Source organism: Osmerus mordax, chromosome 10 (assembly GCF_038355195.1).
Source record: "Osmerus mordax isolate fOsmMor3 chromosome 10, fOsmMor3.pri, whole genome shotgun sequence".
Taxonomy (NCBI): Eukaryota; Metazoa; Chordata; class Actinopteri; order Osmeriformes; family Osmeridae; genus Osmerus; species Osmerus mordax.
This window is the reverse complement of record NC_090059.1, coordinates 13883939-13909991: the sequence shown is the minus strand read 5'-3', so window position 1 is coordinate 13909991 and position 26053 is coordinate 13883939. Positions and strand designations below refer to the sequence as shown.

The window sequence follows — 26053 nt, the reverse complement described above, 5'->3', positions numbered from 1 at the left end:
CCTATCTAGGAGCCGATCAAATTATGAACACACTCGGAAAATGTCTTGCTCTGCTTGTGATCGTTTTTAAGCAGCTCTTCTCCTGTTGAGAGTCGAAGGTAACGTCTGGAGTTTTAAAGAGATTTAGCCACAGGTATCTCACGATGTAAAGCACAAGCAAAACTGTAATTATGCCAGAAGGGGTAGAAATCTGTATAATCTTTATAATCTCAACCAGAAAGGTATTTTACAAACCAAAGGGTAATTAAGGGCTATGGTATTGCACACATTGTAGGACATACATTCAGTATTCTGTTGACACAATATTAAACAAAGACATTCATTACACAAAGTGTATGCAATATTCTGTTGACACATTAAACGAGGAGGCGTGCTTGACCCCCCAACCTGTAATGTGTGAAATTCAGTTTGTCTCTCAGTTATCAATACAACAAATGCTCGCCACAATGTCTCGAGCAAATTAATCATTTTCAAAATTCAAACAGCCTGGTTTATTCCTCTAATGATGACAGAATAAGTTTTCACTCTCTTTGGCAGAAGCTTACTGCACAGCAACCTTCAATGACCCCATTAGACTAATGGGGACATGGCCGGTCATCACGAGATGGATTTGTCTAATTGTGACCTCTGGTGGTTGTTCATGAAAACGAAGTTCTCATTCCCGTGTATGTCCTGATAAGATATTCTATACGTTTTAATTCGCATGCATGTCCTGATATTCTTTTAAAACGCATGTGGCATTACGTATTCAGAAGTTGAGCATTATGAATTGACTGACACTAATGATTGAAAATCCAGCAGAGTCTTCAAAATATTTTCGTGCATCATGTTGCTTGGTAACAAGACAGGTGTTACTATGGGATAGAGCTTCCCGTGTTGGGACAAAGTAGTTTTACAAGTTAAGTGCCATCTAGAGTCTACATTGACTGTTCTTATTTAGCCTATGTGTAGGGCACAGTAGCCTAGAGACGAACTTATCTCTACTTAAAGACTGGATACATGCAGTGGCTTTGTACATCATTAACTACAAACTGTTCATTGTAACATTGAAATGTGAGTTTTAAAAGTTTAGACACATGGATACAATGTTACGCGGGAAACTGAGATACTGAAATTAATGTTTTTTAAATGGCTATTTCTAATAAACGAAACCGTGTCACAATCGAAACTCCATTATCACGAAGCAAAGAACGGCAGGTAATTCTGACATTCTAGCAACTGCGTTTTGTTCAGTTGTTATGGAATTTTTCTAACTGTGTGAATACTGTTGCTCCGACATCCGACGTACGGAGGACAACAGTATTTTAGTGTGTTATTGTAACAACATAGACTTAAGTTGAATTTGGTAGCCCTAACTAAAGAAACATGTTTCTCATGTAATTATCCAAGTCTAGCTTCACAAATGGAACGACTGAAGCAGGTAGGGTTTGCGGGTATAGGGTTTTTAGTTTGTGTTGTCCTAAGAGAGTGCAAACAGACGACGTGGTGTTCAGAAGGAATCCCATCACAGAAATGAATCACAGAATTATTACAATTTGGAAATCTAATTAATTCGTTTTTTAGATGGCACATTTTGATATTTGTATTTTACATAGTATGCACTGTTTAAATTACAGATGGAGGATGACTCCATCCACAACATGAGTCATGCCAGAGGACTTCCTGGTCTTCCTCCTCTTCCTCAAGCCTCTGAGGAACCTTCAGAGCTCTATCAAGTGAGAAGATAATGATTTTTCTCATTAAAACAAAATTCAGTTTCCAAGGTGTTTGGACATCACACTACTTGGGTTGATAGGTTTACCACATGCATTACCACGGCATGCCATGTCCTTTGTTTTTTGTCTTTCCCAGATTATCCTCAGACACAGTCACCACCCACCCATTCTCCAGAACACTTCATGGACCCTAGCTGTCCCTTTTAAGGAGCAATGTCACCATCGCACCCCCAGTGAGTCGATTGGGAACAATTACAGTCCCCAGGCAAGGGACCTAAAGATCCGAAACCTACAAAGGAGGCCAGGGGTACTCTCCAACTCTCTTGGAGATTCTCCTGCTCACAGTATCCCTTTCAAACCTGTCAACTGAAACAGCAGTAACAGGCTGCTTGAGAGATACTACTGGTACCTTTGAATCAACTAATAAAAGTGATTTGTGTTTGACAAAGCCCATTTTGTTGGACCTTAACTGTACTCCTATAGCTTCTACTCCAGATGAAAACAAACAGAAGCTCTCGACCAGAAGAAAGTGAGCTAACAAGTAGAGGCACATTTGATCTACGGTAAAAATGTAGGCAGTGTCATTAAATTGAGCTTGCTAATGTGCTTGTTGTTAGGGATTCAGCTCTTTGTGCCTCGGTCTCAACCGGACTGAGGACCAGTTCCAGGGACCCTGTGATCCCCGGTAGCCGACCCATGACTCCCAAACAGCAGCTGGATATTATGCGCCGCCAAGAGGAACAGACATGGAGCTTCGAGAATAAGCTCACAGAAAGAGACCTGGAGGCAAGGAGTCGATAAATCTCATGATTCAAGTTGATTGATTGCTTCTCTCAGTCTGTCCAATTGATTTGGTTTGCATCCCTTTCAACCAGACCAGTTAGTTCTTACTAGAAAGCCTACTGTAACTAGTTCATATGTTGTGTTACTAAACACAATTTTGCTGTGTCAGATTAAAGAAAAACAAGATTGTCGATCGATTTGACACTCGACATGTTTTTTACACCGTGCTGTATTTTCCTGTTTACACAGAGGTACCTGTACTACATCTCTAACGGAGTGCAGAGTCCCATGCTGGCTCCCCAGCCCCCCCAGCAGATGAAGAACATCGTGGGCAAGCTGCCCCCAGTCACAGAGGACAATAGCAGGGACATGCAGAGGCTCAGGGCCAGCCTTCTGGACGAGGTCAACACCGACTACGACTTCAGCCTCAGAAAGAGCATAGGTAGCAGAACCCTCCAAAGTTATATCCACGTCTCTACTGGGAGCATATTTACTGAAACGATCAAAAAAGAACAATTTCCGTGTAATACATGATTTTTCACAATCACATGCTCTCCCATGCCCTCTCCCCCCTCCAATAGTGGACTACATCCTGAAGGACCCATCAGAGCGGCAGCGCCTCGTCATCTCCAGCATCCCCAGGCCTTTCCCCAGGAGGGTGATCCGTGGGCCTGTGCCCTGGGTGTGCAGCTACAGAGAGGCCCATGTCTGGCAGAGCCAGCATCTGTTCACTGTCAACCACATGATGGTCCTACTGCAAGATCTCTGGCTTAACAGGTAGCCCACCCAGCACCAACATACTACCACACATTAGATTTTTCAGTTTATTCCAATGTTGTAATTCACAACATACTCTCTTTCTCTCTCTCTCTTTCTCTCTTTCTCTCTCTCTCTCTCTCTCTCTCTCTCTCTCTCTCTCTCTCTCTCTCTCTCTCTCTCTCTCTCTCTCTCTCTCTCTCTCTCTCTCTCTCTCTCTCTCTCTCTCTCTCTCTCTCTCTCTCTCTTCTCTCTCTCTCTCTCTCTTTCTCTCTGCCTCTCTGTCTCTCTCTCTCTCCCTTTCTCTCTCTCTCACCAGCTTCTCCTCCCTGAGGTTTGTGAGACTAAGGGACCTCTTCTCTGCCACTCTTCCCCTCCTACCCATCGAGTTTGAAGACCTGGTACAAAGACAGTGCCAAATCACCAGGGACGATCTGGTCAACAAGTGAGTAATGGTGATGACTCCCTCAGTCTGTCTGTCAGTGACTGAGTCTGCCTTGAGACAGATCTTAAGGTGTGCAGAGCTAATCCCTTGTGATGTAGTGCTAAGATCCTGTTTCCATCTTGTCCAATCTGTCAACCCTCTGTCACATTCTCCTGTTGAGTCTTTGTGGAGATTGGTTTACTCTCTTCTCTACATAAGATGTCCAGTGCAACTTGAACTGTATGCTTACTTGTAGAGGCTGGTTGAGAAGAATAGCCTAACAGTCTGTGAGATATGTGACTGAGTGTAAGTACTGGCAGTTTGTTGGTTTTTGTGCTCATTTGGTTCTACTTGGATCCCACTCTGTCCTTGTTTCCCTTGCCAACCATTGTGTAAAGCCAAGAGACATTGTGTGCTATGTTGTCAGTACTGTTTCTAGGTCTGAATGCTAAGGCGGTGTTCCAATTGTTTTTACATAACAATAATAATGTAATAATCACTTTAATTATCTAGCTAGACAACTACCCCCCCCCCCCCCCCGCCCCCCACCCCAAAAAAACCTTTGAGCCATCATGTCCTCTATGGCTGCTCCTACTCACTTCACTGTGTTCCAGTTGGCTCCCACGTTGTGCGTCCATCTTCGTCACCTCCAAAGACCTGTGGCTGCCCCTGGTGCCTGGCAGTGACATGGTGACACCTGTCATTGCCCAGGAGTTCTTCTCCTGCGTGGGCACCTTCATGTCCCTGCAGCTGCGCAGCCTGGTCATCGCCTCCCTGCACGACCTGTTGAGCTTCTTCAAGGTCCATCAGGTCTGACTACTCAAAACGTCCCAATGTCTGTTTGCTGCCCGTCTTCACCCGGTCCTGTCAGCCAATATCTTTTGCTCTCCCTCTCTTGGGTCTCCCATAGGATGGCAATGACTTTGGGGAGAAGTTTGATGAGATGAGGTACGTTCAGCCCCAGGTGTTGCTGGTCAAGCTGGGGGTGAACCTCGCATCATCTTCCAGCCCAGCCTCCAGAAATGCTGGGAGCTCCTCCATAGCAGCTTCATGGAGATCATTAAGAGCGCCCAAAACCTCCAACGGGTACTGATGCCTTCTTTGGTGTTCATCCCGTATCTTTCGTAGCAACCACCCCCCAACACACACACACAGACAGAGATGGAAAGGCGCAAAAGAGATACAGATGAACAAAGACGCAGATATACACACACACACACACGCAGAAACACACAGGTACACACACAGAAAGTTCAATAATGCAGTTCGTATAACTTACCCTAGCCTTGTGTCTTAGGTGGAGTGTAACCTCTTCCCAGAGATCCAGGGTCAGGGCCTCTACCTCTGCTCTGTCGGGCCGAACGAGCTGCTGGTCACAGAGCTGCTCAGCCAAGCCAAGAGCATCTTCCACAAAAACACTGTGGGGCCCCAGAAGTACGGGCCTGGCTCTTCTCTCCTCTCTGTTTTACATCCCCTTCATCTAGTATTATACAATAACACATGTCAGCTTAGGTTATCAAAAGGTTATTCATTTGTCTGTATTCATTTGTTTGTTTTCTCTCAGGTATTTGAACGTGTATAAGAAATACAGCCATCTCCTGGACAACACAGCAAAGCAGGATATACTGGCATTCCTCAATGAGAAGCACTCCTTGCAAGGCTTTACCAAGGTGGACACCCTGAGAACCCTGACATCAGTCCCTTATTTCCATATCACAAACGATAGACTATTAGTGTTTTTCAATGTAGATTCAGTCGATTCTCTTTTACCCTGTTCAGAAAATCCAAGGTATTCAGCAGTTGTGGAAGGAGATAGCCTCCCTGCACATCACAGTGCCTTTGTCCATGTTCTGCCTGGATGCCGTCAGTCTGAACGATGACCTGTGCGAGAGAGCCAAGAGGCTGGAAGACACACTCATCATGTTTGAGGTGGAGGAGAACCGAGAGCTCAACAAGAGGTACACCACAGAACAAAAACAGGAGGGGATTTGTGCTGAATCAGAATCACCCTTATTAGTCATTTTTTCTGGTGCAGTACTCCACAAGTCAAGGGTCTGCATGGTACATAAAAAGTAAGGCCTTTTAGAACCAAGATTATCATTTGGATCCAAGCTATTAAAGTTTATTATTTTATTTTTTTTCAGCCTCTGTCACCGCTACGATGAGATTGCTCAGACCATCACTGGGGTCCCGGGTAACACAGACGAGCTGGTGGCCCTCAACCAGTACCTGAAGCGGACCAGCGAGGTGACTGTCCACAAGCTGAGGGATGAGGTCGACGAGGCAGCCAAGCGTCTCAGCTTCCTGCTCGACTACGCTACCCTGCCTGGTATGTAGAGCGGGCATGGAGCGAAGCCACCAAGGTGGACAGGTCTTACATACTGTGGCCTCTGAAGATCATTTACTGCTGATATGTAGGTCAATCAAGTGAGGCTCAAATGATAATGATCTTTTTTCTTTGAAATCATGCTGTATGTAGCCCTCTTTAGTGGGTCTGAAGAGATAATGGTCGTTTGTCATTCGATTGAAGATGCCTTTCTCCCTCCTCTCATATTGCAGTTGAGGACTTGAAGCTGAACAGCAGTGTTTTCCACTGGCCTGGGCACATCCTGACTGTGTTTGACCTCAGCAAGAACCGTCAGGCCACCAGGAGAGAACAGGCAGAAGACCGCCTCGGCAAGAGGTACACACAGACACACACACAACAAATCTAACAAATCCATCGATGACCTTTTCACGGATACCTATTAACCTCTTCCCCTCTTCCTGTCTCCTCAGGATAGCAGAGTTTGAACAGAAACTGCAGAGTGTGGGGAAGGAAGTAGAGTCTTTCAAGAAGAAGGAGCTCATGAGCCTGGAAGAGATCAAGAACAATGTGGAAAAACTCAACGAGCTCACTTCCTGTCTGGATGCTGCTGTCACTGAACTGGAGGTGATGCCTTGAATGTCCATTGTGAGATGGCTTGGCAAGCCTTGTTACAAACAGTACTGTGTATTTATGTATGTTCCCGTGGGCATATCGAATTCCTTTAGTGGTGGATTGCGAGTTTGCTTGTCTCTTCCCCCCACAGGACATCAACAAAGAGGAGACTCTGCTGGAGAAGGAGTTGAGCCAGTTCCCTGGACTGCAGACCCTGATGGGCAACAAGCAGCCCTACGATCAGCTGTGGAACACCGCTCTCAACTTCCAGAACCAGTCAGAGATCTGGATGAACGGTGAACCAAACCTGAAACCCTCCTGCTAGATCTTTCCCTCTAAATTCATATTTTAGTTGTTGCTGTTTCAGAAGTATTCTTGTGCCTATGTTATGTATAATCAGTGTTTTGAACGGCTTCCCCCCAGGCCCCTTTGTTCAACTGAACGCAGAGAAGATCGGTGATGAGCTGCTCACCATGTGGCGCACCATGTACAAGCTGACCAAGTCATTGTCCGACCTCCCGGGGCCTCGACGCATCGCAGACAGCTTCAAGATGAAGATCGACAAGTTCAAACAGCACCTGCCCGTCCTCACCACCATCTGTAACCCAGGCATCAAGGACCGTCACTGGGAGAAGGTCAGTACTATGACCCCCCTGCCTGGATCAGAGGGCCCAACTCAGCAAGGAGAAACACTTAGTTGTACAGAGGTCCAGTAGTCCCACTGTGAGCGAATCACAGTGTGAGCGAGTCAGCTGAAACATCAAGATGCGATTCAGGACGCTTGGAATCCTTCTTGGTCCATATCACTTTAAAGTCAGTTGAAGTCAGCAGACCCACCAGTGATATCAAGTTGGTTATCGAGCCCTGTGGACAACTTTACTGTGAGGTTAATAATTGATGCCCCTCCTCTCTGTGCTCTCAGATCAGCTCCATTGTGGGCTTTGACATCAAACCAGATGTGGACACTTCACTGCTCAACATGCTGGACCTCGGCCTGTCCAAGTTCTCTGACAAGTACGGTTATTCCCATTCTGCACATCCTCATGGATGTTCTCATTTGATCGTGGCGGTACCACGAATGAACTGTGTGGTTCATTCAACATCTGAAAAAGATGGATTCAATTGCTGTTGTGCATTTTGCCTCCCCCTCTCAGGCTGGAGGAGATCGGAGCCTCAGCCAGTAAGGAGCACTCTCTGGAGAAAGCCATGGAGAAAATGAAGACCGAATGGGCTGAACTCCGCTTGGCCTTCACTGCCTACAGAGACACGGTAAGCACACACATGTCCTAACCCAATAGCAAAGAGATTGTGGATTGAACTAGCGCGCAAAGAGAGACACGCTCACGGCGATGTATTCCTGACAATTGTGTTTGAATTATTTAAATTAAATATGGCTATCGAAGATAACGAAGATACTATTACACTGTAGACAGTATCAACTAACCCACCACAGCTGCATGGATCAGTTTCAGTTTCATGCTCTTGTGTCCAGGGCACGAGTATCGTATCTGCAGTGGATGACATTCAAGTTCTCCTGGACGACCACGTCATTAAGACCCAGACCATGCGTGGGTCACCCTTCATCAAGCCTATAGAGGCTGACTGCAAGGTAGTCATACAGCGACATGTCTGCTGTGTCTTGTGAAGTGATATACTGATATTCATTGAGTGTGAACCCAGACATGCAGACTGTACGCTCATGTCGATGGCCTTGTGTTGGCGATCGGTTTCTCTACTACCTTCAGTGTTATCCCCTATGGCGCCAACTTTGATTTTCTTTCTTGTTTCCTTTCTCTTTATTCTGTCCAATTATATCAACTCATATTCTCTTGCTCTCTCTCTCTCTCTCTCTCTCTCTCTCTCTCTCTCTCTCTCTCTCTCTCTCTCTTTGTGTGCCTCTGTGTCTCTCTTTCTCTCTCCGACTCTCTCTCACAGCAATGGGAGGAGAAGCTGCTGTCGATGCAGGACATCCTGGACTCCATGTTGAAGTGCCAGGCCACCTGGCTGTACCTGGAGCCTATCTTCAGCTCCGAGGACATCATCGCCCAGATGCCGGAGGAAGGCCGCAAGTTTGGCATCGTCGACAGATACTGGAAAGACATCATAGCAGAGGCGGTGTGTTTGAGCGTGCACACAGAGTTTGGGGAATATTTCAGATGTTTGAACGCGTACAGTGTCTTTGGCTGGACTGATGTCCACCTTTCACCTCGTCATCAGCCTGATGGTATGTGTGTGTGTGTGTGTTTGCAGGTGAAGGACACGCATGTGCTGGTGGCCACCGCCCAGCCCAACATGCTTGGGAGGCTGCAGGAGGCCAACGTGTTCCTGGAGGACATCCAGAAAGGACTCAACACCTACCTGGAGATGAAGAGACTTTACTTTCCCAGGTAACACTCAGAGCAAGAGCTCTACATCCTCTGGGTGGTTTGTTCAGTAATAACACAATATTTTGTTACTCTTTTGGTCTGCTTATTGTATGGAACTCGGCATTGTCTCTGAAATGTCAATTAATTGAATACAGTTTTAAAAATTATTAAAAGAAGATGGATTAGTGATCAATCTTGAACACGTTTCGATGTCTGCCATCGCAGGTTCTTCTTCCTGTCCAACGATGAGCTTCTGGAGATCTTGTCAGAGACCAAGGACCCCATGCGTGTCCAGCCTCACCTGAAGAAGTGTTTTGAGGGCATAGCCAAGCTGGAGTTCAGTGAGGACATGGAGATCACTGGCATGATCAGCTCAGAGAAAGAGATGGTGCCCTTCAGTGAGAATATCAACCCTGCCAAGTCCAAGGTACACTACTGTAGGACACTTTCAAATGCTAGTCTAAGCAGATGTCACGGACTGTGAATATTTGTAACCACAGAAGTAGAGCTATCGTAGTTGTATTGTGTGTTGATGGTCTGTCTGGGTTTGGTGGTGTTCAGGGCATGGTGGAGAAATGGCTGCTGCAGGTGGAGAAAATGATGCTCCGGAGTGTCAGAGATGTCATCCACCAAGGAGTGGACGAGTATGTTCAGGTATTTCCATCGCATCTCTTATCTGCCAACACACGTCCGCTCATTTAACCTGAATACAGTCCTGTTCTGCAACAGTGTGCTCACTACCTTGTAGGTGCCCAGGAAGAAATGGGTGTTGCAGTGGCCAGGGCAAGTTGTCATCTGTGCCTCCTCCATCTTCTGGACCAGCGAGGTGTCTCAGGCCATCCTGACCAACACCCTTCCTGTAGGTCTCCCCACAGCGCCTCTCCCACCATGTACAGCAGTTTCAATCCACTAGACCCTCACGTAACGTACAGTATATTGACTGTCTCTATCCCTCCCTAGGCCTATGTGGATCAGAGCAATGCCCAGATTGCGGATATAGTGGAGCTTGTGAGAGGGAAGCTCCCAGGAGGAGCCAGGATGACCTTAGGAGCTCTCACTGTCATCGATGTGCACGGTACACTCCTCCAACAACTAAAGCTTTCTTTCTCACAGATATACTGTAGGTGGAGGAGTCTAGTTTGCAAATGCGCTGGATTTGGTGAAATGCTACTACTCACGGAAGGTGTCTAGCCTCGAAAAAGTCACACGACCTCTCCTCTTCCCCTCAGCTCGAGACGTGGTGGTCAAGCTGGCGGAGGACCGCATCTCCTCCCTCAACGACTTCTCCTGGATCTCCCAGCTGCGCTACTTCTGGGAGGGCGGAGACGTGCTGCTGCGCATGATCACCACCCAGGTCAAGTATGGTTACGAGTACCTGGGGAACTCCACCCGGCTGGTCATCACGCCGCTCACTGACCGCTGCTACAGGTGAACAATGTCAAGCGAGCCCTTGCCCGCCACTGTATATGTTTATCTATGTGTTGAAGTAGGAAACCAAAGGGGATTTTCTCATCATCTTGACGGTGTAAGTGTTTCATGTTCCCCAGAACACTGATGGGTGCTCTGAAGCTGAATCTGGGGGGTGCCCCCGAGGGGCCTGCAGGGACAGGCAAGACAGAGACCACCAAGGATCTGGCCAAAGCTCTGGCCAAGCAGGTACATACAGTATGAATGCATTACAATGCTTTATGCTTTATTTTTATGAGGAGTGCCTTGTTTTTTCTCCTTACTGGATGTTTTTGGTTTTCTCCTAGTGTGTTGTTTTTAACTGTTCTGATGGCCTGGACTACAAGGCCATGAGTAAGTTCTTCAAAGGACTGGCTCAGTCTGGAGCTTGGGCTTGCTTCGACGAGTTCAACCGTATTGAGGTGAGTCTGGATTTGGTCACTGAACTGGTGGAATCGATATGTGATTGGTACTTTGGCTGATAAAGTAGATGTGTGTGTGTGTGTGTGTGACCAGGTGGAGGTGCTGTCTGTAGTGGCCCAGCAGGTGTTGAGTATCCAGCAGGCTATTGCCAGAGACCTGAAGACCTTTATGTTTGAGGGGACCGAGTTGAATCTGAACCCCACCTGTTCAGTCTTCATCACCATGAACCCTGGCTACGCTGGACGAGCAGAGCTCCCTGACAACCTCAAGGTACAGGATGACACTCAGTACTGCTGATCGGAGGAGTGGATGGGATTAACACAGTTCTACAGAATAAATGGAAAATTATGACTTTACAGCTTTTAAGGTAATCCTATTATTCCTAGAGGGGCAGTTCTGAATTGTTTTTGTTAAAGGTTTTGGCGTCACATTATTGTGCAGGCTCTTTTCCGTACTGTGGCTATGATGGTGCCAGACTATGGTCTTATTGGAGAGATTTCCCTCTACTCTATGGGCTTCATAGAGTCTCGCAGGTACCCGTATTTCTAACCTTCTATGGAAAATGTCTGCATTGGAAAGTACATCCTTCTATGAGGTCGTTTCTCTTTACCACCTAAAATCAGCTCCAACCTCTTCACCTCCTTTTCTCCCTCAGCCTTGCCCAGAAGATCGTGGCTACCTATCGCCTGTGCTCGGAGCAGCTGTCCTCTCAGCACCACTACGACTACGGCATGCGTGCAGTGAAATCGGTTCTCACTGCCGCGGGGAACCTGAAACTGAAGTACCCAGAGGAGAACGAGAGTGTGCTGCTGCTCAGGGCTCTGCTGGATGTCAACATGGCCAAGTTTCTGGCCCAGGACGTGCCTCTGTTTCAGGTATGACCTTCTAGGTCTTCACCCCATTAGTGGATGTTTTTAAGCACTGAAAAGAACTATTGCGACCTTCAGTTGACCTTTCAGTCATCAAAACCTCAATCAGAAGCTGCTTTGTTTGATGACTACAACTGTGGTTGACATGACACTACCCATGGTGGGTAGTGTTTCTTTTTACATTTACCTACATGTGTGTATCATATTACACTGTCTCATCATAGTGTTCACATTTGGTCCACAGGGCATCATATCAGATCTCTTCCCTGGGGTTGTCCTGCCTAAACCAGACTATGAGCTCCTCCTTCAGGCTTTGAATGACAACATAGCTAAACTCAAGCTCCAGCCAGTTCCGTGGTTCATAGGCAAAATCATCCAGGCAAGAGCCAATCCATGTCTCAATGTGTCCCTCAGTTTGGAGCTGCCTTGATATGTCTTTTTGCTTTGCGTTGTTTTTGACTTCTGCCTGTCTCACTGTGGCGGGTGTGCTAGGTGTATGAGATGATGCTGGTGCGCCATGGCTTCATGATCGTAGGAGACCCTCTGGGAGGAAAAACCTCCGCTTATAAAGTGCTCGCTGGTGCCCTTGGAGACCTGTTTGATGGTGGGTCCTAGTCAGTATCTCCATGGCAAACCGATTGCCACCCACAAGTAGGGAACTTGGATGTTTCATGACTGGAACCAACAGGTCTTTGTTTACATTTCTCCCTCCCCAGCCAAACTGAATGAGGAGTATGCTGTGGACTTCCGTATCATAAACCCCAAGGCCATCACCATGGGTCAGCTGTACGGTTGTTTCGACCCGGTCAGCCACGAGTGGTCAGACGGGGTTCTGGCTGTGTCGTTCAGGGAGCAGGCTGTCTCCATATCCGACAACCGCCAGTGGATCATCTTTGATGGACCCATCGACGCCGTGTGGATTGAGAACATGAACACAGTTCTGGATGACAACAAGAAGGTGACTATTAATCACTTCATTTCAACGGCGACGTTTCTGTACAATTTTCTTCAGTGTTTCCCACAGAATGTTATTATATATTTGTGGCGGTAGGCAGGGGGCGGAGCCAGACGTTGTAAAAATGAGGTGCTCAGCCTAAACCTATGTCATAGTATAAGTTCGATGTGGTTGTAGATAGGGACTTCAATAAGTAATGTTGCAGGCCGCGACAAATATATCAATGTATGGGAAACACTGGTGTACAAAATGTCCCAGCCTCATATCATGTATCTACCAGTATGTGAGCTTGCGTTGTCTGTTCCTCCCAGCTGTGCCTGATGAGTGGGGAGATCATCCAGATGAGTGCCAAGATGAGTCTGATCTTCGAGACAGCAGACCTGGAGCAGGCCTCCCCAGCCACAGTCAGCAGGTGGCTCTCTCTCTGGGAGACTTGGGTGTCTGCTGCTGAACAAATACAATAACACAGTAGATAAAACATGGACAGGAAATAATGCCCCTGCACCCCTGTGTATAGAGGATAGCATGTAGAGTAAAGACGTGGAGAGATGCAGAGAGCTAGTTGCTAGTATGATGAAGTGAATGGTTGATTAGGATGTGTGGTAGAGTGGCTGATGGTTGTGGTGCTTCCTCAGGTGTGGGATGATTTACATGGAGCCTCACCAGCTGGGCTGGGCTCCTCTCAGAGACTCCTACATGGACACGCTGCCTGAGAGCCTGGGCACAGAACACAGGGACCTGGTGACAAGATACACACACAAGCACACACACACAAGCACACGCACAAGCACACACACACAAGCACACACACAAGCACACACACACAAGCACACACACAAGCACACACACACAAGCACACACACACAAGCACACACACATAAGCACACACATATAAGCACACACAAGCACACACAAGCACACACACACAAGCACACACACACAAGCACACACATATAAGCACACACAAGCACACACAAGCACACACACACAAGCACACACAAGCACACACACCCAGTCTAGGTGGTCAGTGGTGACATGGGTTTTCTCTGTCTGCAGATTGTGGAAATGTTCGACTGGCTCGTTCAGCCGTGCCTGGACTATATTGCCAGAGAGTGTCGTTTCCTGGTGCAGACGTCGCCTATTCATCTGGCCTACAGTCTGATGAGGCTGTTCACCTGTCTCATAGGTCAGATCCAACTACCTACTGTATAAGCAGCTTCCTTAGGTAATACGTGTCTGTATCTTACTTTAATTGGCTGATCATGTGTGCTTGCATGTCCGTGTATGCTGCTGTGTATGTTCCAATCCAGATGAGATTGCTGAGTCAGGAGCCAATGAAACGGAGCCCATGTCCGATCAACAGGTGACCATGTGGCTGCAAGGCCTGTTCCTATTCGCTGTGGTGTGGAGTCTGGGCGGGACCATCAACGGGGACAGCCGGAAGAAGTTTGACGCGTTCTACCGCAACCTGATCATGGGCATGGACGAAGAGCATCCTCGGCCCAAGACGATCAAACTCTCCAAAAGCAACCTCTTCCCTGAGAGAGGTAATTAGTGGTACATTTAACATAAAGTCATTTGGCTAATGGAAGGCCAGCCTTGTGGAAAGATGTTAGAGGCTGTGGACCAGCCGTACCTGTGTGCTGGTCAATGTGTTGGTCCACCGTTATTCATACAGACTAATGAAGACGAACGTACTGTATATGTTCTGTACATTGTAGGCACCGTCTACGACTACTATTTCCACAAGCAGGGACTTGGGCAATGGAATGCGTGGACTGACTCCATCACGAAGGAAGAGAGCATCATCCCTGCTTCAGCCAATGTGAGTTAACTCTACGGCACAAACAACGAACGAGCTGAACCGTTTTTGGGGCTGTCATGTTTGCTGAGAACCTCTGATCTACCTTTCCTTTCAGGTGTCGGACCTCATCATCCCCACCATGGAGACGGCCCGCCAGGTGTTCTTCCTGCGCACCTACGTGGCTCATGAGGTGTCCACGCTGTTCGTGGGGCCCACTGGCACGGGGAAGTCTGTCATCAACAACAGCTTTCTGCTCAAGCTCCCCAAGGAGAAGTACACGCCCAACTGTATCAACTTCTCAGCCCGCACCTCGGCCAACCAGACCCAGGACATCATCATGGCCAAGCTTGACCGCAGGAGGAAGGGGGTGTTTGGGCCTCCCATGGGCAAGAAGTGTGTCATTTACGTGGGTAAGGAGTACAGAGGTGCAGATCCATACAGAATGAACTGAATCCTGGTATCTGTGAAGATGGATCAATTGGTTCATTTCTTTACTCTCTTAGTCTCTTGTCAACAGTTTGTGTAGGGTTTGAGATTTGACAACAGCTTTTTTGGTATGCTGATCAGTTTCTCTGTCTATCTCTCTCTCAGATGATCTCAACATGCCAGCTAAAGAGATCTATGGTGCCCAGCCCCCTATAGAGATATTGAGACAGTGGATTGACCACTACCACTGGTACGACAAGAAGGACACAACCAGGCAGGACCTGATGGATGTGCTGTTTATGTCGGCTATGGGGCCCCCTGGTGGAGGAAGGAATGACATCACAGGTACCGGGATTGTTCCTTTAACATTTGCTGGTGAACATGTTTTTAATGGCAGGTCGGATTGTCTCATTTGCAAGATCTCTCTCTCACCCCCGTTAATTTGTGACATAGGTCGCTTCACTCGTCACTTGAACATTGTTTCTATTGACTCCTTCGATGACGAGACACTGAGCAAGATATTCACCTCCATCACTGACTGGCACTTTGGAACAGGATTTGATGCTGCTTTCTACAGGTAAGGCCAGAACCCGTTTATATAACTTCCATGAAGAACTCAGTTCAGAACAAAGTGACATGAATTAGTAACGTTAGTAAAGACTAAGCCTGTGAAGAGCTGATGGATCCTGATCTAACTTGTTTCTCTCGAGGCTGGGGAAGATCATGGTTCAGGCCACCATGGCTCTCTACAAGGACACGATCGACAGCTTCCTGCCCACCCCCTCCAAGTCCCACTACATTTTCAACCTGAGAGATTTTTCTCGAGTAATCCGAGGAGTCCTGCTGTCTCCACACACACACCTCCAGGCAAGGCCACCTGGAGAACCGCTGCTCACTCACAAATAAGCAGATACTCCTTCATCGTCAAGTTCTTTGTTCTAGTCCACACTAGGCACACTATATCTATGAGGATGTTTGATCGAGTAATGAAACTTCTCTTGGTTGTGTGTTGATGCAGTGACAGTATACATTAAGCCATGTTTCTGTGTGAACAGGAGGGAGACAAGCTGATCCGTCTGTGGATCCACGAGGTCTACCGAGTCTTCTACGACCGCCTGATAGACAGGGAGGACCGGGACACCTTCTTCAACATCGTCAAGGAGAGGACCTCGGGCTACTTCAAGCAAAGCATGGACAAGGTAAGGCTCCTCTGCACCAAACCCCAGAGCCACCCCGTTCTGTCTCGGACCTCAAACCCAGTTCCTTCTCCCTCTCTGTGCCCAGCTCCTGAGCCACCTCACCCCGTCAGGTAAGGTGACGGACGAGACCATCCGCAGTCTGTTCTTCGGGGACTACGCCAAGCCCGATGCCGACAACAAGGCCTACGACGAGATCACAGACATGCACAGCCTGACCGAGGTCATGGAGTACTACCTGGACGAGTTCAACAACGTCAGCAAAGCTCCCATGTCTCTGGTCATGTTCAAGTTTGCCATCGAGCACATCTCCCGCATCTGCCGTGTGCTCAAGCAAGACAACGGCCACCTGCTCCTGGTGGGCATCGGAGGGTCGGGGCGCCAGAGCGCCACCAAGCTGGGCACGTTTATCAACGACTTCGACCTGTTCCAGATCGAGCTGACCAAGAACTACAGCGTGTCGGACTGGCGCGACGACCTGAAGAGAGTCATGCTGAAGGCGGGGATCGAAGGCAAGAGGACCGTGTTCCTGTTCAACGACAGCCAGATCAAAGACGAGGCCTTCGTGGAGGACATTAACATGCTGCTCAACACGGGCGACGTGCCCAACATCTTTCCCGCCGACGAGCGCGCCGACATAATCGACAAAGCGCAGGGCATCGCCAGGATGGAGGGCAAGAAGATCGACGCCACACCGCTGTCCTTGTACAACTACTTTATCGACCGCATCAAGGCAAACCTTCACATTGTGCTAGGTGTGTCCTGTTTTGTATTCTAATATAATCAAAAACAGACCATCACTATATTCAATTTTTGCATTAACTTAATCATGTATATCTTGGAACACAAGTATTGATGGTGCCTTTGCTTCTGGATAGCAATGAGTCCCATCGGTGACGCGTTTAGAAACCGCCTGAGGATGTTCCCGTCGCTCATCAACTGCTGCACCATCGACTGGTTCCAGGCCTGGCCTGAGGATGCTCTGGAGATGGTGGCCCACAAGTTCTTAGAGGATGTGGAACTGGAGAGCAGCATAAGAGAGAAGTAAGAAGCTTAGTCATTACATGAGTGCATGACATCAAATGCATTACATTTACAGTAATCACAGTATTTCTCCAGTTATTTATTTGTAGGAAAGGTCATAACTATTGTTTGTTGTATGTAGAACACTCCCTTATATCTCTTTCTGCAATAGACCATTCAGCAGCCATGATTGTGGTGTGTTTTTCAGGGTGGTTGAAATGTGTAAGATCTTCCAGGAGACCGTGAGAGAGATGTCAGAGAAATACTTTTCCAGACTGAGGAGACACAACTATGTGACTCCAACCTCCTACCTGGAGCTCATCCTCACCTTCAAGACCCTCCTCCAGTCCAAGAGGGACGAGGTGGACACTGTGAAGAACCGCTACATTATTGGTCTGCAGAAACTGGACTTTGCTGCATCTCAGGTGTGACAGTCTAGACTTTTTCTTTTCTGATCATAATAGTAATATGAACAAATCCCTTGACTAAGAAATATTATTGTCAAACCGAAGAAGCCCAATTTAAGTTGTTAAAACAAGGTAGTATAATGAATACCGAGTCAGCACTTAAGTCCTTCTATCTCCATCTTGTCTTCACAGGTGTCAGTGATGCAGAAGGAGCTGACAGCCCTTCAGCCGGAGCTCATTCAGACCTCGGCCGAGACTGAGAAGATGATGGTGAAGATTGAGAAGGAGACCGTGGAGGTGGACGCCAAAAAAGAACTGGTGTCTGCTGACGAGAAGGTGGCCAACGATGCAGCTGCAGCTGCCAAAGCCATCAAGGTGAGGCCCTGCACTTTGTCTGCACTTTCCATTTACTAGTCGTGTTTTATTCAACAGACTATATAAAAAAAATGTGGGTTCAATTTTTCTATTACAAAGGACCGTATGTGGAACAGTTAATTGTTGAAAAGAGAAGAGATAGTGTGTCAGTAGTGATCTGTGGTCTGCTGGTTGTGCCCAGGATGAATGTGAGGGGGACCTGGCGGAGGCCATGCCGGCCCTAGAGGCTGCGCTGTCAGCCCTGGACACCCTGAAGCCCTCTGACATCACAGTGGTCAAGTCCATGCAGAACCCTCCAGGCCTGGTCAAGCTGGTCATGGAGTCCATCTGTGTCATGAAGGGTATCAAAGCAGAGAGGAAGCCTGACCCTGGTGGCTCTGGTACAGAAGATCACTTTTTTCTACGATGCATTTTGAGCTTGATAAAGGCTGTGGTTCTTGAAGTATATGTGGCCTTTAAGATTTTATTCATAAATAACTTTTGTTTTTCAGGTAAGATGATAGAGGACTTCTGGGGTCCCTCCAAGAAGCTCCTGGGAGACATGAAGTTCCTGGAGAACCTCAAAGCCTACGACAAAGACAATATCCCCCCTGCTAACATCAAGATGATCCGTGCAAAATTCATTGACAACCCTGAGTTCCAGCCATCCATCATCAAAAACGTCTCCTCTGCCTGTGAAGGCCTTTGTAAGTGGGTGAGGTCCATGGAGGTGTACGAGCGGGTGGCCAAACTGGTGGCGCCCAAGAAGGAGAGGCTGAAGGAGGCGGAGGATGAGCTGTCTGTGCAGATGAAAATGCTGTCTGTGAAGAGAGCTGAGCTAAAGGAGGTGGTGGACAGACTCCAGAGCCTCAACGATAACTTTGAGGCCATGAACAACAAGAAGAAAGAGCTAGAAGACAACATTGAGCTGTGCTCTCAGAAGCTCATTCGGGCGGAGAAGCTGATTGGTGGACTGGGCGGGGAGAAGGATAGGTGGACAGAAGCCGCAAGGCTTCTTGGGATCAGGTGAAACAGAACATCTAAATTACTTGCAATTCGGTATCTGAATATCATAATTTGTCTATCTGGAGGGGAATCATTAAATGAAAACAGTTGTTTCTCTCTGTTTTCAGATACACCAACCTGACAGGTGATGTGCTCCTCTCCTCCGGGTCTGTGTCCTACCTTGGGGCCTTTACAGTAGATTACCGTGTGGATTGCCAGCGTCAGTGGCACCAGCTCTGCCAGCAGAAGATGGTGCCATGCTCTGAGGACTTCACCCTCAGCAACACCCTGGGAAACCAAGTGTCCATTCGTGCGTGGCAGATTGCGGGCCTACCCGTCGACTCGTTTTCAACCGACAACGGTATCATCGTGTCCAACTCGCGCCGCTGGCCCCTCATGATTGACCCCCAGGGCCAGGCCAACAAGTGGATCAAGAACATGGAGAAAGCCAACAAGCTGGCTGTCATCAAGCTCACGGACGGGAACTACATGAGAACCCTGGAGAACTCCATCCAGTTTGGCACGCCCGTTCTCCTGGAGAATGTCGGGGAGGAACTAGATGCCGTATTGGAGCCTGTGCTGCTGAAGCAGACCTTCAAGCATCAAGGGGTGGAGTACATGAAGCTAGGCGAGAACATTGTGGAGTACTCCAAAGACTTCCTGTTCTACATGACCACGAGTTTGAGGAACCCTCACTACCTCCCCGAGGTGGCTGTAAAAGTCTGCCTGCTCAACTTCATGATCACCCCTCTTGGCTTACAGGACCAGCTCCTTGGGATCGTAGCGGCCAAGGAGAAGCCGGAACTGGAGGAGAAGAAGAACGAGCTCATTCTGGCGAGTGCTGCTAACAACAAGCAGCTGAAAGAGATTGAAGACAAGATCTTGAAGGTGCTCTCCTCCTCTGAGGGTAATATTCTAGAAGATGAAACGGCCATCGAGGTCTTATCCTCTTCCAAGATCCTGTCTGAGGACATTTCAGAGAAGCAGAAGATCGCCAACGTCACAGAGAAGGAGATCGACGACACCCGCATGGGTTACAGGCCCGTGGCTGAGCACTCCTCCATCTTGTTCTTCTGTATCTCAGAGCTAGCCAACCTCGAGCCTATGTACCAGTACTCACTTACATGGTTCATCAACCTCTACATACAGTCAATCACCCAGAGCTTAAAAAGTGACGACCTGGCTACCAGGATTGACAACATTGTGGATCACTTCACCATCAGCATCTACAACAACGTTTGCCGCTCGCTGTTTGAGAAAGACAAGCTGCTCTTCTCCCTGCTGCTCACTGTGGGGATCATGCAGGGGAAAGGCAAGGTGGATGACACATGCTGGCGCTTCCTCCTAACAGGCGGCATTGCACTGGACAACCCACATCCCAACCCTGCTCCGGAGTGGCTTTCTGACAAGTCCTGGTCGGAGATAGTCAGGGCTTCCAAGCTACCAAACCTGGGTGGCTTACTTGAGCACGTCAAAGACAATGTTCCCAAATGGAAGAAAATCTATGATTCTGGGAGGCCTCATGAGGAGGAGCTTCCAGACCAGTGGAAGAGTCTGGTGGGGATGGACCTCATGGTGGTTCTGAGATGCTTCAGGCCGGATAAGCTGGTCCCGGCAGTGCAGGAGTTCATCGTTAACAATATGGGCCGTACCTACATCGAGCCACCCACCTTCGACCTGGCAGGGAGTTACAGCGACTCTAACTGCTGCTCTCCTCTCATTTTCGTGCTCTCGCCTGGATCGGATCCGACCGCAGGTGACGTCAACAAGACATTTGCTGTCATTTTTGTCCTGCTCTCTTGCCTTATTTGAAGTTGTCACTGGACATGAACCTTGTCTAGTCACAGTATGCACTTGGATATTGCTCTCATCTCTCATTTGTAGGTTTTTACCCTGTGTTTTTAATGCCAGTGTCTTTATGTTACCTTAGGGCTTCTGAAGTTTGCTGACGACCTGCAGATGGGGGGCAGTAAGACCAAGACCATCTCCCTGGGGCAAGGCCAAGGGCCAATAGCGGCCGTGATGATCATGAGTGCCCTCAAGGAGGGCACCTGGGTGGTGCTGCAGAACTGTCACCTGGCCACCAGCTGGATGCCCAGCCTGGAGCGGATCTGTGAGGAGGTCATCACCCCCGACAACACCACACCCACCTTCAGGTCAGCAGTAACAGAATCACATTGACAATCCCAGCTCTTTTACATTTGTATTCGTCATTTCCATAACCGAGAGCATTAATAGGTCAAGCTGTTATGTTTTCTTTCGCAGGTTATGGTTGACCAGTTACCCATCGGACAAGTTCCCTGTCAGTATTCTGCAGAATGGTGTGAAGATGACCAACGAGCCTCCCAAGGGAGTGAGAGCCAACCTGCTGCGCTCCTATCTCAGTGACCCCATCTCCGACCCCGCCTTCTTCTGCAGCTCAAAGAAACAAGCCGCCTGGCAGAATCTCCTGTTTGGGCTGACCTTCTTCCATGCTCTGGTACAGGAGAGGAGAACCTTCGGACCGTTAGGTAGGTTTACAACGCTTACATGGTTCTCCTGCGGCTCTATTCCCACTTTCCATTTCGTTCAGTGGGCTCCATGTCTGGCTTTTGTGTTATTTAGTGTCTCCTGATAACAGTACATGTTCAGTTGGATTCCTGTTTTACCCTCAGGTTGGAACATCCCGTACGAGTTCAATGAGTCTGACCTTAGGATCAGTATGAGGCAGATCCAGATGTTCCTGGATGAATACGAGGAGATTCCCCTGGAGGCTCTCTCCTATCTGACAGGTGAGGCGCTCATAGTTTGTCAGAGGTCATTTGCAATGCATCTGCACGAATGGAATATAACAACATTTTAAATGATTTCCTCCTTTCTGAAGATGATCTCACCCCATTCCTTGTCCCTTGACACTTTATGTTCTGTGCTCTTTGATTATGTATCATTGTCTTGTTTGATGAGCTCACAAGAAAAACATTCAATTATAAATAACCGTTTTGACAACCTGTATCAACTGTACCCCCACCCTACAAGGTGAATGTAACTACGGTGGCAGGGTGACAGATGACAAGGACAGGCGCCTGCTGCTGTCTCTGTTGTCCATCTTCTACAACAAGGAGCTGATCGAGCAGGAGTGCTACCGCGTGTGTGAAGGAGACCTGTTCTACGTCCCACCTCAGGGCCCCTACCAGGTACTGTCACAGCCTTATACAGGAAAGCACCTGGAGCAGGAACAAGAAACAAAAGCAATGTTGTTAGTTGTAAACAAGTGCAACACGTCATATTTACATCTCTACTTCTGTTACGTCCGCTTACATGCTTTTTTGGGGGGGATCCATTGTCTTTTCTAGACCTATGTGGATTACATCCGCAACCTTCCAATCAACGCTGACCCTGGAGTGTTTGGTCTCCACAGCAACGCTGACATCACTAAGGACAACCAGGAGACCAATCAGCTGCTTAATGGAGTGTTACTGACTCTACCCAGGCAGTCAGGGGGTGGAGCTAAGTCTCCTCAGGTTAGTAACCGTCCTACATCAAGTTTCCATTCTCAATCATTTGTATTGGTGGATGATCCGAAATTATTGTGTGAACCAGTTCACTCAGGTAGTTTCACGTCTTTTCGGATAGATTAAATGGTTTGGTGCATTTGTTTTTAATTTGTGTGTTTCAGGAAGTGGTGGATGAACTTGCAGCAGACATCCTGTCCAAGTTGCCAGCAAATTTTGATGTAGAAATGGTGATAATCAAATACCCAGTGATGTATGATGAGTCCATGAATACTGTGTTGAGACAGGAACTGATCCGCTTCAACAGGTACAGTACCTGCTCACGTAGCATACAGAGACAGGGTCAGGAAATGTGTATCAACAGTGTTTCCAAGACTAAAATTTCAAATTTCCTGGTTTAATCGCATTTAAAGATTGTCTCCGTAGTTATAACGACAGTTTTTGTGTCACACCTCCTCAGGCTTACCCAGGTGGTGCGCGTGAGTCTGGTGAACATCGGCAAGGCCCTAAAGGGTCAAGTGGTAATGTCTGCTGAGCTGGAGAATGTTTTCAACAGTATGCTGGTGGGCAAGGTGCCTGTTATGTGGGCATCCAAGTCCTATCCTTCTCTCAAGCCACTAGGGAGCTACGTGGCTGACCTCTTAGCCAGGCTGCAGTTCTTACAGGCAAGTCATCATCAGGAGAATGGGAGGGTCATAATATAAGTTAGGAGGGTATAGCTTTGTGGTTAGAGTACTTGACAGCAGATAAAGAAGAAGCATGTTCAAATCCCTGTATACTGTATTTCTTTTTGGATTTAAAAGCGCCAAATGAATATGTTATTATAAACAAAGTCAAGTATGAGTTGCTTTGTAGATTATAAAAATATTAATGTCTGTACTGGGGCCTTTGTTTGATAGGACTGGATAGATCATGGACCACCTCCAGTTTTCTGGGTCTCTGGATTCTACTTCACTCAATCCTTTCTTACTGGAGTGTCTCAGAACTTTGCCAGGAAGTACACTGTGCCTATTGATTACATTGGCTTTGAATTTGAGGTGAGTTCAAGTTTCAGTCTCTCTCTCTTCTGTTTCAATGTAAGATGTAAGCCCCAGCTTTCTGTGGAGTGGGCGCTGGTGTAAGTCCTCCTCCTCTATCAGGTTACCAAGCAGGAGACCCACATGAAGGAGAAGCCAGATGACGGCGCCTATGTCAAGGGTCTTTTCCTGCAGGGGGCGCGCTGGGACAGAGAAAAGATGGTCATCGGAGAGTCTCTCCCCAAGATTCTCTTTGACCCCCTGCCCATCATCTGGCTTAGACCTGGAGAGATGTCTAAGTTCTTGCATCAGAACATCTACGTGTGCCCCGTGTACAAGACCAGCGCCCGACGAGGTACCCTGTCCACCACGGGACACTCCACCAACTACGTCTTGCCAATTGAGCTGCCCTCCGACCAGCCGCAGAAACACTGGGTCAACCGTGGAGTGGCGTGTCTGTGTCAGCTGGATGACTAAAGAACACCTGAGGTAGTTGGAGCTATGACAAACCAAAAGTGAACTCCCTCCCTGAAAGGCCTAATAAAGATACTGTATGCAGTAGAATTTTTTTCTTTTTCTTACAATTTGCCAAGGCATCATAGATTGCTTTACAAAATATGTTTACTTGGTTGAGGAAAGATGATGTTAGAGGTGAGAGGTCTGTATTCAAATTAGTTAGTAAAACATTTTCTAATCAGTTTAAATACCAGTTGATACGCTAAAGACTGTTTTATTGGACATGATAATCATATTATCTGTGAATATGCACTCCAATGCACTTTTATTCATTATATATTGAAAGAAATCTCTATTTTTCTACCAGACTAGATTTCTCTGACATAGCCAGTCATGACAATATGACTTATAAAAAGGTATAATTGCAGTAATAATAAATAAATTGGAAATAATATATGACATATTTATGACTGTTAATATTACAAGATAGACAACATTATCATCAACAACGTATTTGTCAGGAATTACACATTAATGGATTGCAGTATAATACAGTGTGTTTGTTGCACTTTACAATGAAATGTGCCCTGTGAGCAATGAAAATAAATAACTCCCATGATTTGTGGGTGTGTAAATGAGTCTGTGACTACTATAACATCCTCTCGTCCTTGGTAACATAAACTTCACAGACTGAATAGCCCACGTAAAGCATTAGGTGTCATCATGTGACTGTAAGTAAACTGGCTTGGCCTGCTTCCTCATGCGTTGCTGAGCGCGCAGCTTCCTGCCTTTCTGTGTTGCCAGTCCCATTGGCGGTAAGTAGGTCTGAGGAGCAAAGAACACAAAAATAAGCCCCTAAAAGAACAGTATGTAGAGATGTGTAGCATACTAATTGCTCTGATTAAACATGAAGAAAATTAGGACACTTACTGGTTTTGGATATGGATTTCTGTAATGTAAACCTGGAAAGCAGACATGGAAATATCTTATGACACAGAAGCATTTTAGGAACTTAAATAGTGCAATAATACATTTACAACAGTGTGTATTGTATGTGTTACATCATATGAAATGTGCAATGTAACGAGCTGTATTAAAATCAGGACACTTGCCAATTTCTATCCTCGCTTGGCATTCTTCTATGCATCTTTTAATTGATTCCTGGTCTGTCAACTAAAGATATAAGTAGGATTAATAAAATGGTGCTACACTGCAATGCCACAGTGTTGAAACATCCCTGGTCCATCTTTACCTGCTGGTTTTGTCTGAAAAGGGTCCGGGCCTCCTGGGTAATGTAACTTTTCTCAGACTCGGTGTCTTGAGGAAGAGTGGATTGGGCCTTCCAAGTGCGGGCGATCCGTAGTACCCTGGTATACAGTGTCAGGACTTCCTTACGTGTGGCTGCCGTCATCTGATCTATGGATAAAACAAAGCAAGCAATATTAGGACACCTGTAAGTTGATTTAGCATAAGGGAATAATACATGACATCAACTATCCAAGACAGAAGATTCAACTATGAAATCGAGATGTATTTCTGTTCTAGACCTCTGCTTAATTCTGAATCAAATTTCTTATTATTCTTATTTCTTATTCCTATCTCCCTAAAACCCTGTTAAGATGGGTTAGACCCTAAGACCTCTAGGTGGCAATAATGGGCAAAATATGATCTCGGTTGACGTTCACCTGAAGTGAAGAGCTGTCCCAGACTAGCATAACCCCTTGGTTTTGCCCTTATTAGATGAAAATTGATTTTTTAAGGGTTCACATAACACAGTTGTCTTTCTAAATTACTGTATCGTTTTACCCTAAAACACTTCAGCCACATTCAGTTTGTTAACATGCTGCTCTCACTGAACATTGCAAAGCCAGCATTTAAATAGATCAGAAATCCACCAATAAAATCCCCAAATCGAATACGTATTTATATATATTTACCAAATAATCATAAAGTGATCCGAATGTGAAGAAGTGTTTATAGTCAAACGAACTTGACCTACCTGACGTGGTTAGCGAGCAGTAGCAATCTTTCAGGGCAGAGGTATTTGACAACAAGTCGCATATTGATGACGAATAATTATTCGAGGTATGTTCGCCACAAACGGGTTGACAAAGAGCTGCAAAATGAGAGTGTGCAATTTTCGCATTTCGCAGTTCTCCAGTATCATATGTTTTGAGGAATCAAAATGTTATATCTATGCTAAGACACGTCAGTATAA

The 26053-nt window shown here is 47.0% G+C and overlaps 2 protein-coding genes across 3 annotated transcripts; one reads left to right on the top strand and one right to left on the bottom strand.

Moving 5' to 3' along the window:
• Nucleotides 1-1402: 1402 nt before the first annotated feature.
• dnah3 (dynein axonemal heavy chain 3) lies at nt 1403-23856 on the top strand. The gene is given in 62 exon segments (XM_067244288.1): nt 1403-1420; nt 1617-1715; nt 1852-2102; nt 2384-2501; nt 2748-2940; nt 3080-3275; nt 3574-3699; nt 4293-4488; nt 4589-4658; nt 4661-4764; nt 4976-5112; nt 5243-5348; nt 5458-5636; nt 5823-6007; nt 6238-6361; nt 6457-6610; nt 6750-6894; nt 7022-7233; nt 7521-7612; nt 7753-7867; nt 8091-8207; nt 8534-8713; nt 8849-8985; nt 9190-9391; nt 9526-9618; nt 9713-9823; nt 9925-10039; nt 10194-10392; nt 10512-10620; nt 10719-10832; nt 10927-11103; nt 11275-11366; nt 11489-11708; nt 11947-12081; nt 12195-12306; nt 12419-12660; nt 12969-13069; nt 13293-13398; nt 13714-13843; nt 13968-14204; nt 14379-14482; nt 14577-14871; nt 15053-15232; nt 15341-15464; nt 15598-15754; nt 15943-16086; nt 16172-16838; nt 16962-17127; nt 17315-17531; nt 17706-17888; nt 18070-18268; nt 18380-18893; nt 19001-20628; nt 20803-21028; nt 21138-21382; nt 21527-21643; nt 21888-22045; nt 22205-22372; nt 22528-22670; nt 22824-23028; nt 23263-23400; nt 23503-23856. Coding segments are annotated over 62 exon segments (12081 nt in total).
• A 219-nt stretch (nt 23857-24075) lies between these two features.
• Nucleotides 24076-25885, bottom strand: lyrm1 (LYR motif containing 1). Of its 2 annotated transcripts, none has more exons than XM_067245281.1 (5): nt 25835-25885; nt 25088-25251; nt 24948-25008; nt 24766-24797; nt 24076-24660 (listed from the first exon to the last, which is right to left on the bottom strand). In XM_067245281.1, exons 2-5 carry the CDS (start codon nt 25244-25246, stop codon nt 24547-24549), a joined length of 366 nt encoding a protein of 121 aa, XP_067101382.1. In that variant the 5' UTR covers nt 25247-25251; nt 25835-25885; the 3' UTR covers nt 24076-24546. The 2 variants fall into 2 exon arrangements, with proteins under 2 accessions (XP_067101382.1, XP_067101383.1); XM_067245282.1 differs by lacking the exon at nt 25835-25885 and adding an exon at nt 25773-25799.
• Between the last annotated feature and the right edge of the window lie 168 nt (nt 25886-26053).

Excerpts from the sequence above, each read along its gene's own strand:
- lyrm1 (XM_067245281.1), bottom strand. The coding sequence starts at position 25,246 with ATGACGGCAGCCACACGTAAGGAAGTCCTGACACTGTATACCAGGGTA. Across the intron at positions 24,798-24,947 it reads CCAAGCGAGGATAGAAATTG|GTTTACATTACAGAAATCCA; the intron begins GCAAGTGTCCTG and ends TCTGCTTTCCAG. Across the intron at positions 24,661-24,765 it reads GAAATCCATATCCAAAACCA|ACCTACTTACCGCCAATGGG; the intron begins GTAAGTGTCCTA and ends TTTGCTCCTCAG.